The sequence below is a fragment of the Lonchura striata genome, chromosome Z, assembly GCF_050655825.1.
Source record: "Lonchura striata isolate lonStrDom1 chromosome Z, ASM5065582v1, whole genome shotgun sequence".
Lineage (NCBI taxonomy): Eukaryota > Metazoa > Chordata > Aves > Passeriformes > Estrildidae > Lonchura > Lonchura striata.
Window position 1 is genome coordinate 15752319 of NC_140740.1, and position 16639 is coordinate 15768957.

Genomic DNA, 16639 nt, shown 5'->3' on the forward strand with positions numbered 1-16639 from the left:
ATGTCATGGAAGAAGTTGGCTTTTCAGAACCAACTAAGATGCCAGGGAGAAGAAGCACACTTGCTTTCTGTTCTCGCGTGCAGGCTGGGCCGCCGTGTCTTCTGAGTTGCCCTGGGACGCCTTGAGCTCTGGCTTATGGAATGGAAGGACACGTTCTGCTGCTTCACGACTGAGCAGAACTTCCCAGGCTTTTCTTTTGCGTCAGCTATACAGAAGGTTCGGTTGCTGGGCACAACAAACCCAGAGCAGCTGCTATTGTGAGGTCAAGGGAGCGATGCCATGTCACAGTGCCGCGTCACAGCACAGCGATGTCCCGGTGAGCCCGAGGCCTGGTTGTCCAGAGCAGCTTTTCGGCTCGCTCCCTGCAGGAGGATCCTTGTGACCAAGGAGTTCTCAGCAGACGGCCTGCACCCCGAGAGGAGTCTTGCTTTACCCCTTGGGTGGCATTCAGTGTGCGAAGCAGCAGAGCACGGCCAAGATGTTCGGGCAGGTCTGTGCCGCGGTTTGCACCATCTTTACCGTTGCTTATTCTGGATACTACCTGACCCACCTGACTCGTAAGTAAAGGTTTATCCTGGGGCTGGCGTCCCCTGGCTTTTGCTTCGCTCTGCTCTATACGCCGCGGTAGTGACCGAGTTGATCAGGGAACAAAACTGCCGTTAGGATGCACCAGTTTGGTAAATCTCCTGCCAGCAGCATCAGCTAAGAAGGGGGTATCTGTACTGGGTGGTAGGTGCAGAGCGTTTGCAATGTAATTTGCAGCCTGCGGCGCTTGCCTTCCCTCCCCGGGACAGCGCGTGGCAGTGGAGTGTGTCATTTCCTCAGCTTGCTGCTTCAACCAAGACAACCTGGAAATTGTAGACTCTGAGGGGAGATGCTCAGAAGTACTTCTCAAAACCCTGTGGCTCTCTCCAGGAGTGAAGGAAAGCACCTTTTGCTCCAAATGCTGCCATTTAGAGGCCTTGGCTGTGTGCCTTGACCCTTTCTAGGCTGCGCCAAGGTAGCCATTCCCCTGGTGATGCAGCACAAACTCCAGTCCAGTTAGGGTTTGCTGCTGAAGGCAGGAGCTGTTCTGGGGCCGCTGCAGCGGAGAGCTGCCACAGCAAAGGGGTCCTTTATGGAAGCTTTGCTGTTGTATTGTCTTCCAGCAATTGATGGGAATGGCTTGTGCATGCAATTAAAAAACGATCTATAAAATACTGGGAAGAGAAGAGGAAAAACTGCTTGAGCTGTTGCATTTCCTTGGCCGTGTTTCTGTTTCTTTCCTGGCAAAAGAGGCCCAAATGTAGACAGCGCCTACTCTAGTGTCCTTGTTTGTTCTCTTGCTTGCTGTGGGAAAGGGCTGTTGCTCCTGGAGGCATGTTGGGAAAGGGAAATGCTCTCCGTTGGGAATGACTTGTGCTGTGGGAGCCCCCAGCAAAAGGCACTTTTCTAAGGGCCTCTGGTTCCTTTTCCCTTGCTCCCTGCAGGTCACCTCACACGTGGATGGAGAAAAGCCTGTGCTTTGGTGAGTGGCAAAGGAACCCCTGATGTTGCTGGCGTGTAAGAACTGTGCAGCAAGCTGTGAGCTTGGCCTGTTGCAGTAGAGTGTAGAGTGCCAGCGTGGGAGGCTGAAGGAAAGGCCAGCTGCCTGGTGGCAGCAGCAGTAGCAAAGGGAGCACTGGCTCCTTCCTTATTTTCCCATCAAGAGCCTTTCAGGAGGTGAAAAGCAAATGTGACAGCTCCAAGGTGTCTTGCTGCTTCCAGCCAGCATGGAAGATCAAATGCACAGCAAGAGGCAGTAGCACCTCATTCAGCCATCTTCCGAGGGCTTTCATGACTCAGAATGCCACTTGTATCCAAGTCTATGATTTGCCCTTATTCTGGGTGCTTTCCCAGCGCAGTAGAAAGCAGCTGCTGCAAGGGTTGGCTGTTCCCAGTCTCTCTCACTTCTGCCTGTCTGCAGGGCTCAGCCGCAGGGTCAGCGCCTCGTCTGGCTGGCACTCTTACTGAGGGAGAGGCTGAAGAGGAGCAAAACAGCAGCAAGCCTCCAGCTGCTGTCCCTCCACAGGCTGAACTTGCAGAGCCAGTAAGTGGCATCTGAGGCTGGCACTGCCTTGGGTGCAGGGCCAAGCTTCAAGCCAGGCCTTCAACCCCAGCCCTTGTTGCTTGCGGCTGAAGATGCTGGGGGCTGTGTGCCTGCCATGACCTAGTGCTGCTTCAGCCAAGCCAGGGAGCGCTGGCCAATGGGTCCTGAACTTTGACACTTGAGCATCACTTTGCTGGGATGCTGAGAGGACTCGAGAATGCCTCTTGGCATCAGACAAGAGGCAGCATTCAATTATTCCCAGCGTAGAAATGAGCCCCTTGTGCCCCCTGGCGATGCGGGCTGCCTGTGCCCAGCGGACAGAGCGGTCCAAAGACTCAGCTGACAGCCTTGCAGGATATTTGGGAAACACTGGCCTCTGGAAGGGACAAGCCACACTCCATGGACTACTTAGGTTCAGGCATAATGTAGACTGTGCTTCACTTGCACATGGTCAGAGCAGGGTTTGGTGAGGAGAATCCTAGAGGGCTCTGCATTGTATAGGGCAGGTGGGGCTCAGCAGGGCTGGAATGCATCCCCGAAGGGCCGCCCCCTAATGCCTGAAATACAGAGGGGAAATGAGTGAAAGGGATCAGAGAAGGGACACGCTCTGGGCTTCTGCTCAGACAGTTGCATGCCAACTCCAGGGTGATTTCATCGCCCAGGAAAACACAGGAGGAGGAAGAACCGCAACAAGGCTCTGGAGCCCTGCTCTGATCTCTGTGCGGATCTTTGCAAGCCCATCAATGGCTAGTTCCACTCGTTGTGCAGAAAGGCCAGCACGATGGAGCATGGAAGTGGCCATGAGGGGCTGTATCGAAGTAGCCTGAGTGGTTTTCCCATTGCCTTTGGGAAGGGGACGTCCAAAAGCCCCCAGCTGAGGAGGCCTGGCGGTGGCCGACAGCATCTTCCGAAGGCCTTGCTTTTGCCGTGTGCTCTCCGGGGCGTCTGTGCCAGCCGCCCTTCTGACGGGCAATCCTTTCTGGTCCCAGCTCAAGACAGGCTCTGCCATTCAACGTGCCGCTGGACCGGCATCGCCTGCAGCAGCCGGCTGTCCCCCAGCTGCCGGCACTTCATCCAGCAGCCCAGCCCAGCAGCCCGAGATGAGAGAGGAGCAGGGCCTGAAGACACTGAGTACGTCTGCCGTGTTTCTTGTCTGCCAGAGCAGTGCGTTGTCTGCGTGTCTCGGTGCAGGCTGCGCCACAAGTTCCTCCTCGGTCTCAGAGGCGCTGAGGCCTCTCTGCAGAAGCTGTTGTTGTGCTTTGAGGCAGCGAGGGAGCGCTCGGGGTGTTCCTGCTGCCTCTGGGGGCAGCTGGGCCTGGCTTGGCTCTGCCTGGGCTGCCTTTCGTGGCACGTCGCGAGTGACTGGGCCCCAGGGAGCTCTCAAGCTCCTGACAGTGGGCATGCATTTTGGATTGTGCGGGCAGCAAGGCCTCCGGTTGAAAGGGATCTCCTGGCACTGCTTTTATCTTTCTCAGGGAGCATTGTGAGTCTGGGCGAGCCAATGAAGAAATACAGGGCATTTGAAGAACTTGGACGAGGGTAAGTGTGACGTCTGCTCCGTAGAACAAACCATGGGCCGGGTCTTCAGCTTGTGCAATATCCAGCGTGAAGTCAGGCGAGCTCCAAACACGGTCAGCCTCGGGCTTTGCCTCCTGCCACCTCTCAGGACGGCTCAGTCAGAGCAGTCAGGAAGCATCAGCAAAGACAACTTGATGCAAGCGACGCCTTGCTTGCAGCAGTGAGGAGCAGGACCTGGAAGATCTCCTGGCCCTGTGTCTGTATGGCCTCCAAGGGCACCTTGCCACTCAAGAGCTGCCTGAGGACAGTTCTTAAAGGCAGTGTTTTCCAAGTTAGTCTTCTCCAGATGTAAACCCACTTGCACACCTGTGCGCAAAGCCACAGAGAGATGGAGCCCCCCTTCCACTGGAATGGAACCAAGTGGGCGTGTGCCTTGGAGATTTGCAGGGGTCCTTGGTCTCCATGTGGGAGCTCCGTGTTCCCTGTCCGGCATGGCAGAGGGCTGGTGGGCTGCCGTGCTGCCGGCTGAAGAGACGCCGCAGCCAGGCGTTTTCTAAGGAGTCCAGGCAGCCTAGGGAGATCTCCTGCCTAGGCTTGCTTTCACTGCCAGGGCTATAAAGGGCTTTTTCTGCTGCCCTTTTCTTTCTAGGGGCTTTGGAGCTGTTTATAAAGCCCTCGACACCAGCACAGGACAACAGGTAAAGTGTCCATACCCGCGGCAGTTTCTCCCTAAGCTCTGCTGTCTGGCAACAGGGCAGTTTGGCACAGCTCGCTGTGTCATGGCACGAGCGCTCGCTCCGTGTTCCTTGAGGTCTCGTGCAGGGAGCGACTTCTCAAGTTAATGGTTGCCAATGTCTCTTTAGGTGGCCATCAAGATAATGTCTCTTCAGGAGAAGATGTCTGAGGAGCTGGCTGTCAATGAAATCCTGGTGATGAGGGACAGCAGGAATCCCAATATTGTCAGCTACTTAGACAGGTTGGGGTATTCTCACGTCTATGTAGCTTTAGACATCTGCATGTGCACGGGAGGAGTTTGCAGCTGGCGTTCAGTAATCTCTTCTGGCATGTGTAGCTTGGAGAGCAGTTGCAAAAGCCTGGGTCAGGCCCTCGGGTGCCTGAGCTGTGCCCATTCCTCTCTCTCCATGCCGTGGTTTCCTTCTTTCAGCTACCTGGTGGATGCGGAGCTCTGGCTGGTGATGGAGTTCATGGACGGCGGCACGTTGTTCGATGTGCTCAGGGCAGTGTACCTGGAGGAAGGAGAGATAGGCGCCGTCTGTCGGGAGGTGAGGCGTCCCGCTTGTGCTTCCCCTGGCCTGCCCAGGATGGTTCTTGTCAGCTGGTGGTTAAGGAGAGCAGAGATTTCTTGGCCCCGGCTTTCTTTTGGCGCTGCTCTCACAACACAGAGCAGAAGAAAGAGCATTAATCTGAAGGGAACTGCCTGCTGGAGTCCCCGCATGCCTTAGGCTCTGTTCTTGCACTCTTCCATGCTGTCCGTCCTCTGGCGCTCGTGCACACTCACTTGTTTCATTTCCTGGTTTGCTCCTCTCAGCTTTGCCTCTGAATGTTTGTCTGGAGCCTGTCCGTCTGTCCGACATTCCTTGATGTTCTAAGCCCGCATGCGGGTGGCTGAATTTCAAGCCGAGGGCGAAGGGGATGTCCTCAGCTTCAAAGCACGGCATTGCAGCCCAGATGGCGAGGGATTCTGAAACAGGTCTAATGTGCTGCTTCCTCCTCTGCTGCCACAGGGCTTCCAATGTAATCGTTGCCATGCTGCTTGCCAGCCAAAGGTCACGTGCTTGGTACCAATGGCAGGATGGACTCGTGTGAGCTCAGATGCCTTCGCTTTGAAATATGCAAAGCACTTCTAAGAGTGTTGAAGCAGCAAGCTCTTGCTCTTGACAGCGCCGTGCTAGTGCTCCCTCCTTCACAATTCCCTGAGAAAGCTGTCAACCTCTTGGAGCCCTTTCCTTTCTTCTGGGATCAAATCAGATGCTGAATGTTAACTTTCCTTCCCTCCTTTCTCTCTCAGTGCCTGCAAGGACTGCATTTCCTTCATTCCCGCCAAGTCATCCACAGGGACATCAAGAGCGGCAACGTTCTCGTGGGCATGGACGGATCTGTCAAGCTGGGTGGGTATCGCCCCTGCTCAGGGGCAGCGTTCCCCGCGTGTGCTGTGGGGCTGCTTTTTGGTGACTGCCACTTCCCCAGAAGCGCTGCTCAGCCAGCGCGTGAATCGTGAGGGTGTTTCTGAAATGGCCAATGCCCTATTTCCCTGGCTCCAGCCACGGGGAAGGCAAGCTCAGCTGCCTTTTCAGCTAGACTGGGCATGGCCTTGGCAGGCTTGGAGTGGGCCATCCTTTAGGCCGGTTTGGCAGCGGTGGCTGGCTTTGACAGGCTTTGTTTTTCTCCTCAGCTGACTTTGGCCTCTGCGCTCAGCTCAGCCCTGAGCGCAGCAAGCGCAGCTCCAGAGTGGGCACTCCCAGCTGGATGGCCCCGGAAGTGGTGAGAGGAGAAGCCTACGGCCCCAAAGTGGACATCTGGTCCCTGGGGATCATGGGGCTGGAAATGGTGGAAGGGGAAGCTCCTTACGAGAGGATGGCCCGTGTCAGGGTAAGGTGCAGCTTAGAAAAGGGGCTCTGTGTGGAGAGAGCTGTTGTGGCTAGGAAAGGAGCAGCTAGAGTGTCCTCTTCCATCCACGTGTTGTAGGTTTTTGAACTGATAGAAATGAACGGGCCCCCGAAACTGCAGAACCCCAGGCACCACTCGGCTCTCCTGCGTGACTTTCTGCGCTGCTGCCTGCAGGCAGACGAGGACAGGCGCTGGTCTGCCCAGGAACTCCTGCAGGTGAGAAAAAGCAAAGGGGCAAAAAGCCCTGCGAGCTGAGGACACCTGCATCCAGGGATCAAGAGGAGTGTGGGCTGCGTGGGTGAGGCAGCTTCCAGGAGAGGAAGGCCCATGGGGAATGTGCTGCCCTTCGTCCTCTTGGTGTGTCTTTTGGGCAGCCAAGGAGTCCTGCTTGGGCCCGTGAGGATGTGCTCATGGAAAGTAACAGGGGTTCCCTTCTTTTTGGTTTTTCTTCCGGGCAGCACCCGTTTGTGACCTCAGGCGAGCCAGCCTCCAGCCTGGCTGCTCTGGTCACCTCAGCCAAGCAAGTGCTGGAAGACTGGAGAGGAGACGCTTGCGCCTGAGGAGGCCCTTGTGCCGTGCCAGCTCCGAGCAGGGGCAAGGGGATGTGTTGTGTTTGGGCAGAGATTCAGCCATCCCCTGACTTTTTAATAAGGGCCTGTGCTGTAGATAGGGAATGTAATGGTTTTGGAATTTTCTTAGTTAAGCTGGGTTCAATTTAAACCGTTGTTGGTTTTTTTTTTTCCTGAAAAGATTAACTTTTAAAAATTTAGGAAATTGAGGGAGTGACTTCAAAGGACTATAGAATCTAGATAGCTTAGATAGTAGAGGATAGTTTAGCTTAGAATGTGTTAATTTAGGTAAGTTCTGAGCTATCTTTTAAGTAGAAAAGAATGAATTGTCATAATCAGAATTAAGCTGTGAGAGGAACAGCTGTGATGCAGCAGAAGTGCACTGTGCAGGCGCTACAAGCTGTCAGCCTGATCAGGCCAGCTGCATGGCAGAGTGATAAAGATGCAGAAGTAGTGAGGGGACACTTTGTTTCAGCCAGAGTGGCAATAAAACTCTGACAGAGGCCGAGCGTTGGAAGACTCCCTTCCTTGCCATGCTCTAGCTAAGCTGGACAGTCCCTTGCAGAGGCCCAGAGATCACACTGAGGTAAGCAGCTTTGCTTACCGCAAGTGGGGAAAGCAAGTGCAGGAAAACTGGTGTGCAGACGCCTGCGCCTGAGGAGGCCCTCGTGCCCTGCCAGCTCAGGGGAGGGAAATGGGGATGGATCGTGCATAGGCAGAGCTTCAGCCATCCCCTGAGTTTTATGAGGAGCTCTGCTGTAGATAGGAAATGTAATGTTTTGAGGTTTTCTGAGCTTAGCTGTCTTTAGTTAGGACTAGAGACCATAGAAAGCTTCATTCATGAGGCATTGTTTAGAAAAGAGTAGAGTAGTGTTGATGTAGGGAAGCTCAGAATTATCCCTTAAGGAGAAATGAATGAATTGTCATCAGAAGAATTGAGCTATCCAAGAAGAATGTGGGATTGAGCAGATCTGGAGCAGGCATGTCCCACGAGTTGTCTGCCTGAACTGGCCACCTGGAGGACAGATTGAGGAAGATGAAGATGGTGAAGTAACCAGGAGATGCTCTGTTCCAGCTCTTGCTTTCAGCACGACTGGCAATAAAACCTCTAAACCCCCCAGAGCCCTGGAGTGTTCCCTTGCGTGTCACGCTGTGCCTAAGCTGGTCAGTGCCTTCCAAGCTGTGCGCTGCGGACGGGCTCTCCCATTCACGGCTTTGCGCTGCTTCCGAGCGCCCCAAGGCTCTCCCCCTTGCCAGAGTGGCCCTGGCCTGCCCCACACACCTTCCCCGACAGCTGCCCCACACTGCCCCACCTGCCTGGCAGAGATGTTTCCCCCCGTGCCATTGTGTCCCTCCGTGCCAGCTGCCCCTCACGCTGGGTCAGGATGAGAGACCTGGCCTGGCTGTCCCCCGTTTCCTGGCGGTCACTTGGTGCTGAGGAGTAAAGGAGGGTCGAAAGGGCACGTCTTCCTTACACTTCCCTCTCTTGAACCTCTGGGGCACCAAAGCGCCCTGCTCAAGGGGGCCTGAGGGCCTGCACTGGGCTTTCCATGCTACCGTGTCATTCCTCCTTCTCTAAAGCCCTACAATTCGCTGGTTGATGTGAGCGGACTTGGAAATGGGGAAAATGAGATGCTTTCCAATGGAGGCAATCCTTCTGGGTAACTACTGCAGTGTTTCAGCAAGAGAATTTGAAGATAGTGCTGGGCCTTGCATCAATTGCATTGATATTGAAACGCCACGCTCAGCTTCTGAAGTGTGAGGAGCCCAGGGTAAAGCTCCTTGAAAGACTGGACTGTGCTGTCCACCAGCAGAGGACTTGTGGGTGCTGAGTCACCAGGAAAGCAAGTCTGGGATCCTTGTTCTACAGGTGAACCGAGTTGATTTCCAGAGGAGTTGCGTGCACTTTTCCGCCGTCTCACGCACTAATTTCTTTCTGCTTTCAAGCTGGCTCCTGGGTCTAGCTGAAGATTTTAACAGAGAGGGGAATGACTACAACTCATTTTCATTGGGATGTGGCTGTGCAAGTGTCCGCCACGAAACTTACAGGGAGCATGGAGCCTGGGCAAACATCTGTGAGACTGCGGCTTTGGCCTGTTCCAAAGGGCCCTTCCTTGGGCTCGACATCTGCAGGGCGTTGCAGAGCAGTGGGCTGCAGGCTGCTGCCAGAGCTCCAACACAACTGTGGCAGCCCAGGAACCACTGCAAAGCTCCTGTGGTTGTTCTGAGGCTTTCAGTGGCCAGAGAAAGAGCAAGCAGGACAAGAGGAGCTTTGTGTCAAGAGCTAAGGCAGCATCTCCCTGCCACAAAAGGGAGGCCGTGCAGCAAACGGAGTGGGAGCAAAAATCAGCATGCACCACTGTGCTCAAGAAGCATCTGCACGCTGCAATACTCCTGGAAATTTATTTTCTTTGCTTCTTTTTCCCCCTACATGTCATGGAAGAAGTTGGCTTTTCAGAACCAACTAAGATGCCAGGGAGAAGAAGCACACTTGCTTTCTGTTCTCGCGTGCAGGCTGGGCCGCCGTGTCTTCTGAGTTGCCCTGGGACGCCTTGAGCTCTGGCTTATGGAATGGAAGGACACGTTCTGCTGCTTCACGACTGAGCAGAACTTCCCAGGCTTTTCTTTTGCGTCAGCTATACAGAAGGTTCGGTTGCTGGGCACAACAAACCCAGAGCAGCTGCTATTGTGAGGTCAAGGGAGCGATGCCATGTCACAGTGCCGCGTCACAGCACAGCGATGTCCCGGTGAGCCCGAGGCCTGGTTGTCCAGAGCAGCTTTTCGGCTCGCTCCCTGCAGGAGGATCCTTGTGACCAAGGAGTTCTCAGCAGACGGCCTGCACCCCGAGAGGAGTCTTGCTTTACCCCTTGGGTGGCATTCAGTGTGCGAAGCAGCAGAGCACGGCCAAGATGTTCGGGCAGGTCTGTGCCGCGGTTTGCACCATCTTTACCGTTGCTTATTCTGGATACTACCTGACCCACCTGACTCGTAAGTAAAGGTTTATCCTGGGGCTGGCGTCCCCTGGCTTTTGCTTCGCTCTGCTCTATACGCCGCGGTAGTGACCGAGTTGATCAGGGAACAAAACTGCCGTTAGGATGCACCAGTTTGGTAAATCTCCTGCCAGCAGCATCAGCTAAGAAGGGGGTATCTGTACTGGGTGGTAGGTGCAGAGCGTTTGCAATGTAATTTGCAGCCTGCGGCGCTTGCCTTCCCTCCCCGGGACAGCGCGTGGCAGTGGAGTGTGTCATTTCCTCAGCTTGCTGCTTCAACCAAGACAACCTGGAAATTGTAGACTCTGAGGGGAGATGCTCAGAAGTACTTCTCAAAACCCTGTGGCTCTCTCCAGGAGTGAAGGAAAGCACCTTTTGCTCCAAATGCTGCCATTTAGAGGCCTTGGCTGTGTGCCTTGACCCTTTCTAGGCTGCGCCAAGGTAGCCATTCCCCTGGTGATGCAGCACAAACTCCAGTCCAGTTAGGGTTTGCTGCTGAAGGCAGGAGCTGTTCTGGGGCCGCTGCAGCGGAGAGCTGCCACAGCAAAGGGGTCCTTTATGGAAGCTTTGCTGTTGTATTGTCTTCCAGCAATTGATGGGAATGGCTTGTGCATGCAATTAAAAAACGATCTATAAAATACTGGGAAGAGAAGAGGAAAAACTGCTTGAGCTGTTGCATTTCCTTGGCCGTGTTTCTGTTTCTTTCCTGGCAAAAGAGGCCCAAATGTAGACAGCGCCTACTCTAGTGTCCTTGTTTGTTCTCTTGCTTGCTGTGGGAAAGGGCTGTTGCTCCTGGAGGCATGTTGGGAAAGGGAAATGCTCTCCGTTGGGAATGACTTGTGCTGTGGGAGCCCCCAGCAAAAGGCACTTTTCTAAGGGCCTCTGGTTCCTTTTCCCTTGCTCCCTGCAGGTCACCTCACACGTGGATGGAGAAAAGCCTGTGCTTTGGTGAGTGGCAAAGGAACCCCTGATGTTGCTGGCGTGTAAGAACTGTGCAGCAAGCTGTGAGCTTGGCCTGTTGCAGTAGAGTGTAGAGTGCCAGCGTGGGAGGCTGAAGGAAAGGCCAGCTGCCTGGTGGCAGCAGCAGTAGCAAAGGGAGCACTGGCTCCTTCCTTATTTTCCCATCAAGAGCCTTTCAGGAGGTGAAAAGCAAATGTGACAGCTCCAAGGTGTCTTGCTGCTTCCAGCCAGCATGGAAGATCAAATGCACAGCAAGAGGCAGTAGCACCTCATTCAGCCATCTTCCGAGGGCTTTCATGACTCAGAATGCCACTTGTATCCAAGTCTATGATTTGCCCTTATTCTGGGTGCTTTCCCAGCGCAGTAGAAAGCAGCTGCTGCAAGGGTTGGCTGTTCCCAGTCTCTCTCACTTCTGCCTGTCTGCAGGGCTCAGCCGCAGGGTCAGCGCCTCGTCTGGCTGGCACTCTTACTGAGGGAGAGGCTGAAGAGGAGCAAAACAGCAGCAAGCCTCCAGCTGCTGTCCCTCCACAGGCTGAACTTGCAGAGCCAGTAAGTGGCATCTGAGGCTGGCACTGCCTTGGGTGCAGGGCCAAGCTTCAAGCCAGGCCTTCAACCCCAGCCCTTGTTGCTTGCGGCTGAAGATGCTGGGGGCTGTGTGCCTGCCATGACCTAGTGCTGCTTCAGCCAAGCCAGGGAGCGCTGGCCAGTGGGTCCTGAACTTTGACACTTGAGCATCACTTTGCTGGGATGCTGAGAGGACTCGAGAATGCCTCTTGGCATCAGACAAGAGGCAGCATTCAATTATTCCCAGCGTAGAAATGAGCCCCTTGTGCCCCCTGGCGATGCGGGCTGCCTGTGCCCAGCGGACAGAGCGGTCCAAAGACTCAGCTGACAGCCTTGCAGGATATTTGGGAAACACTGGCCTCTGGAAGGGACAAGCCACACTCCATGGACTACTTAGGTTCAGGCATAATGTAGACTGTGCTTCACTTGCACATGGTCAGAGCAGGGTTTGGTGAGGAGAATCCTAGAGGGCTCTGCATTGTATAGGGCAGGTGGGGCTCAGCAGGGCTGGAATGCATCCCCGAAGGGCCGCCCCCTAATGCCTGAAATACAGAGGGGAAATGAGTGAAAGGGATCAGAGAAGGGACACGCTCTGGGCTTCTGCTCAGACAGTTGCATGCCAACTCCAGGGTGATTTCATCGCCCAGGAAAACACAGGAGGAGGAAGAACCGCAACAAGGCTCTGGAGCCCTGCTCTGATCTCTGTGCGGATCTTTGCAAGCCCATCAATGGCTAGTTCCACTCGTTGTGCAGAAAGGCCAGCACGATGGAGCATGGAAGTGGCCATGAGGGGCTGTATCGAAGTAGCCTGAGTGGTTTTCCCATTGCCTTTGGGAAGGGGACGTCCAAAAGCCCCCAGCTGAGGAGGCCTGGCGGTGGCCGACAGCATCTTCCGAAGGCCTTGCTTTTGCCGTGTGCTCTCCGGGGCGTCTGTGCCAGCCGCCCTTCTGACGGGCAATCCTTTCTGGTCCCAGCTCAAGACAGGCTCTGCCATTCAACGTGCCGCTGGACCGGCATCGCCTGCAGCAGCCGGCTGTCCCCCAGCTGCCGGCACTTCATCCAGCAGCCCAGCCCAGCAGCCCGAGATGAGAGAGGAGCAGGGCCTGAAGACACTGAGTACGTCTGCCGTGTTTCTTGTCTGCCAGAGCAGTGCGTTGTCTGCGTGTCTCGGTGCAGGCTGCGCCACAAGTTCCTCCTCGGTCTCAGAGGCGCTGAGGCCTCTCTGCAGAAGCTGTTGTTGTGCTTTGAGGCAGCGAGGGAGCGCTCGGGGTGTTCCTGCTGCCTCTGGGGGCAGCTGGGCCTGGCTTGGCTCTGCCTGGGCTGCCTTTCGTGGCACGTCGCGAGTGACTGGGCCCCAGGGAGCTCTCAAGCTCCTGACAGTGGGCATGCATTTTGGATTGTGCGGGCAGCAAGGCCTCCGGTTGAAAGGGATCTCCTGGCACTGCTTTTATCTTTCTCAGGGAGCATTGTGAGTCTGGGCGAGCCAATGAAGAAATACAGGGCATTTGAAGAACTTGGACGAGGGTAAGTGTGACGTCTGCTCCGTAGAACAAACCATGGGCCGGGTCTTCAGCTTGTGCAATATCCAGCGTGAAGTCAGGCGAGCTCCAAACACGGTCAGCCTCGGGCTTTGCCTCCTGCCACCTCTCAGGACGGCTCAGTCAGAGCAGTCAGGAAGCATCAGCAAAGACAACTTGATGCAAGCGACGCCTTGCTTGCAGCAGTGAGGAGCAGGACCTGGAAGATCTCCTGGCCCTGTGTCTGTATGGCCTCCAAGGGCACCTTGCCACTCAAGAGCTGCCTGAGGACAGTTCTTAAAGGCAGTGTTTTCCAAGTTAGTCTTCTCCAGATGTAAACCCACTTGCACACCTGTGCGCAAAGCCACAGAGAGATGGAGCCCCCCTTCCACTGGAATGGAACCAAGTGGGCGTGTGCCTTGGAGATTTGCAGGGGTCCTTGGTCTCCATGTGGGAGCTCCGTGTTCCCTGTCCGGCATGGCAGAGGGCTGGTGGGCTGCCGTGCTGCCGGCTGAAGAGACGCCGCAGCCAGGCGTTTTCTAAGGAGTCCAGGCAGCCTAGGGAGATCTCCTGCCTAGGCTTGCTTTCACTGCCAGGGCTATAAAGGGCTTTTTCTGCTGCCCTTTTCTTTCTAGGGGCTTTGGAGCTGTTTATAAAGCCCTCGACACCAGCACAGGACAACAGGTAAAGTGTCCATACCCGCGGCAGTTTCTCCCTAAGCTCTGCTGTCTGGCAACAGGGCAGTTTGGCACAGCTCGCTGTGTCATGGCACGAGCGCTCGCTCCGTGTTCCTTGAGGTCTCGTGCAGGGAGCGACTTCTCAAGTTAATGGTTGCCAATGTCTCTTTAGGTGGCCATCAAGATAATGTCTCTTCAGGAGAAGATGTCTGAGGAGCTGGCTGTCAATGAAATCCTGGTGATGAGGGACAGCAGGAATCCCAATATTGTCAGCTACTTAGACAGGTTGGGGTATTCTCACGTCTATGTAGCTTTAGACATCTGCATGTGCACGGGAGGAGTTTGCAGCTGGCGTTCAGTAATCTCTTCTGGCATGTGTAGCTTGGAGAGCAGTTGCAAAAGCCTGGGTCAGGCCCTCGGGTGCCTGAGCTGTGCCCATTCCTCTCTCTCCATGCCGTGGTTTCCTTCTTTCAGCTACCTGGTGGATGCGGAGCTCTGGCTGGTGATGGAGTTCATGGACGGCGGCACGTTGTTCGATGTGCTCAGGGCAGTGTACCTGGAGGAAGGAGAGATAGGCGCCGTCTGTCGGGAGGTGAGGCGTCCCGCTTGTGCTTCCCCTGGCCTGCCCAGGATGGTTCTTGTCAGCTGGTGGTTAAGGAGAGCAGAGATTTCTTGGCCCCGGCTTTCTTTTGGCGCTGCTCTCACAACACAGAGCAGAAGAAAGAGCATTAATCTGAAGGGAACTGCCTGCTGGAGTCCCCGCATGCCTTAGGCTCTGTTCTTGCACTCTTCCATGCTGTCCGTCCTCTGGCGCTCGTGCACACTCACTTGTTTCATTTCCTGGTTTGCTCCTCTCAGCTTTGCCTCTGAATGTTTGTCTGGAGCCTGTCCGTCTGTCCGACATTCCTTGATGTTCTAAGCCCGCATGCGGGTGGCTGAATTTCAAGCCGAGGGCGAAGGGGATGTCCTCAGCTTCAAAGCACGGCATTGCAGCCCAGATGGCGAGGGATTCTGAAACAGGTCTAATGTGCTGCTTCCTCCTCTGCTGCCACAGGGCTTCCAATGTAATCGTTGCCATGCTGCTTGCCAGCCAAAGGTCACGTGCTTGGTACCAATGGCAGGATGGACTCGTGTGAGCTCAGATGCCTTCGCTTTGAAATATGCAAAGCACTTCTAAGAGTGTTGAAGCAGCAAGCTCTTGCTCTTGACAGCGCCGTGCTAGTGCTCCCTCCTTCACAATTCCCTGAGAAAGCTGTCAACCTCTTGGAGCCCTTTCCTTTCTTCTGGGATCAAATCAGATGCTGAATGTTAACTTTCCTTCCCTCCTTTCTCTCTCAGTGCCTGCAAGGACTGCATTTCCTTCATTCCCGCCAAGTCATCCACAGGGACATCAAGAGCGGCAACGTTCTCGTGGGCATGGACGGATCTGTCAAGCTGGGTGGGTATCGCCCCTGCTCAGGGGCAGCGTTCCCCGCGTGTGCTGTGGGGCTGCTTTTTGGTGACTGCCACTTCCCCAGAAGCGCTGCTCAGCCAGCGCGTGAATCGTGAGGGTGTTTCTGAAATGGCCAATGCCCTATTTCCCTGGCTCCAGCCACGGGGAAGGCAAGCTCAGCTGCCTTTTCAGCTAGACTGGGCATGGCCTTGGCAGGCTTGGAGTGGGCCATCCTTTAGGCCGGTTTGGCAGCGGTGGCTGGCTTTGACAGGCTTTGTTTTTCTCCTCAGCTGACTTTGGCCTCTGCGCTCAGCTCAGCCCTGAGCGCAGCAAGCGCAGCTCCAGAGTGGGCACTCCCAGCTGGATGGCCCCGGAAGTGGTGAGAGGAGAAGCCTACGGCCCCAAAGTGGACATCTGGTCCCTGGGGATCATGGGGCTGGAAATGGTGGAAGGGGAAGCTCCTTACGAGAGGATGGCCCGTGTCAGGGTAAGGTGCAGCTTAGAAAGGGGGCTCTGTGTGGAGAGAGCTGTTGTGGCTAGGAAAGGAGCAGCTAGAGTGTCCTCTTCCATCCACGTGTTGTAGGTTTTTGAACTGATAGAAATGAACGGGCCCCCGAAACTGCAGAACCCCAGGCACCACTCGGCTCTCCTGCGTGACTTTCTGCGCTGCTGCCTGCAGGCAGACGAGGACAGGCGCTGGTCTGCCCAGGAACTCCTGCAGGTGAGAAAAAGCAAAGGGGCAAAAAGCCCTGCGAGCTGAGGACACCTGCATCCAGGGATCAAGAGGAGTGTGGGCTGCGTGGGTGAGGCAGCTTCCAGGAGAGGAAGGCCCATGGGGAATGTGCTGCCCTTCGTCCTCTTGGTGTGTCTTTTGGGCAGCCAAGGAGTCCTGCTTGGGCCCGTGAGGATGTGCTCATGGAAAGTAACAGGGGTTCCCTTCTTTTTGGTTTTTCTTCCGGGCAGCACCCGTTTGTGACCTCAGGCGAGCCAGCCTCCAGCCTGGCTGCTCTGGTCACCTCAGCCAAGCAAGTGCTGGAAGACTGGAGAGGAGACGCTTGCGCCTGAGGAGGCCCTTGTGCCGTGCCAGCTCCGAGCAGGGGCAAGGGGATGTGTTGTGTTTGGGCAGAGATTCAGCCATCCCCTGACTTTTTAATAAGGGCCTGTGCTGTAGATAGGGAATGTAATGGTTTTGGAATTTTCTTAGTTAAGCTGGGTTCAATTTAAACCGTTGTTGGTTTTTTTTTTTCCTGAAAAGATTAACTTTTAAAAATTTAGGAAATTGAGGGAGTGACTTCAAAGGACTATAGAATCTAGATAGCTTAGATAGTAGAGGATAGTTTAGCTTAGAATGTGTTAATTTAGGTAAGTTCTGAGCTATCTTTTAAGTAGAAAAGAATGAATTGTCATAATCAGAATTAAGCTGTGAGAGGAACAGCTGTGATGCAGCAGAAGTGCACTGTGCAGGCGCTACAAGCTGTCAGCCTGATCAGGCCAGCTGCATGGCAGAGTGATAAAGATGCAGAAGTAGTGAGGGGACACTTTGTTTCAGCCAGAGTGGCAATAAAACTCTGACAGAGGCCGAGCGTTGGAAGACTCCCTTCCTTGCCATGCTCTAGCTAAGCTGGACAGTCCCTTGCAGAGGCCCAGAGATCACACTGAGGTAAGCAGCTTTGCTTACCGCAAGTGGGGAAAGCAAGTGCAGGAAAACTGGTGTGC

The 16639-nt window shown here is 54.9% G+C and overlaps 2 protein-coding genes across 2 annotated transcripts; both read left to right on the forward strand.

Moving 5' to 3' along the window:
* The first annotated feature begins 478 nt into the window (after positions 1 to 478).
* LOC144248350 (serine/threonine-protein kinase PAK 3-like) lies at positions 479 to 6774 on the forward strand. Its single transcript, XM_085567975.1, has 10 exons — positions 479 to 557; positions 3058 to 3282; positions 3544 to 3607; positions 4236 to 4284; positions 4450 to 4562; positions 4752 to 4869; positions 5616 to 5759; positions 6023 to 6196; positions 6293 to 6430; positions 6673 to 6774. Exons 1-10 carry the CDS (start codon positions 479 to 481, stop codon positions 6772 to 6774), a joined length of 1206 nt encoding a protein of 401 aa, XP_085424101.1.
* Positions 6775 to 9692: 2918 nt separating this feature from the next.
* LOC144248349 (serine/threonine-protein kinase PAK 3-like) lies at positions 9693 to 15988 on the forward strand. Its single transcript, XM_085567976.1, has 10 exons — positions 9693 to 9771; positions 12272 to 12496; positions 12758 to 12821; positions 13450 to 13498; positions 13664 to 13776; positions 13966 to 14083; positions 14830 to 14973; positions 15237 to 15410; positions 15507 to 15644; positions 15887 to 15988. Exons 1-10 carry the CDS (start codon positions 9693 to 9695, stop codon positions 15986 to 15988), a joined length of 1206 nt encoding a protein of 401 aa, XP_085424102.1.
* The last annotated feature ends 651 nt before the right edge of the window (positions 15989 to 16639 follow it).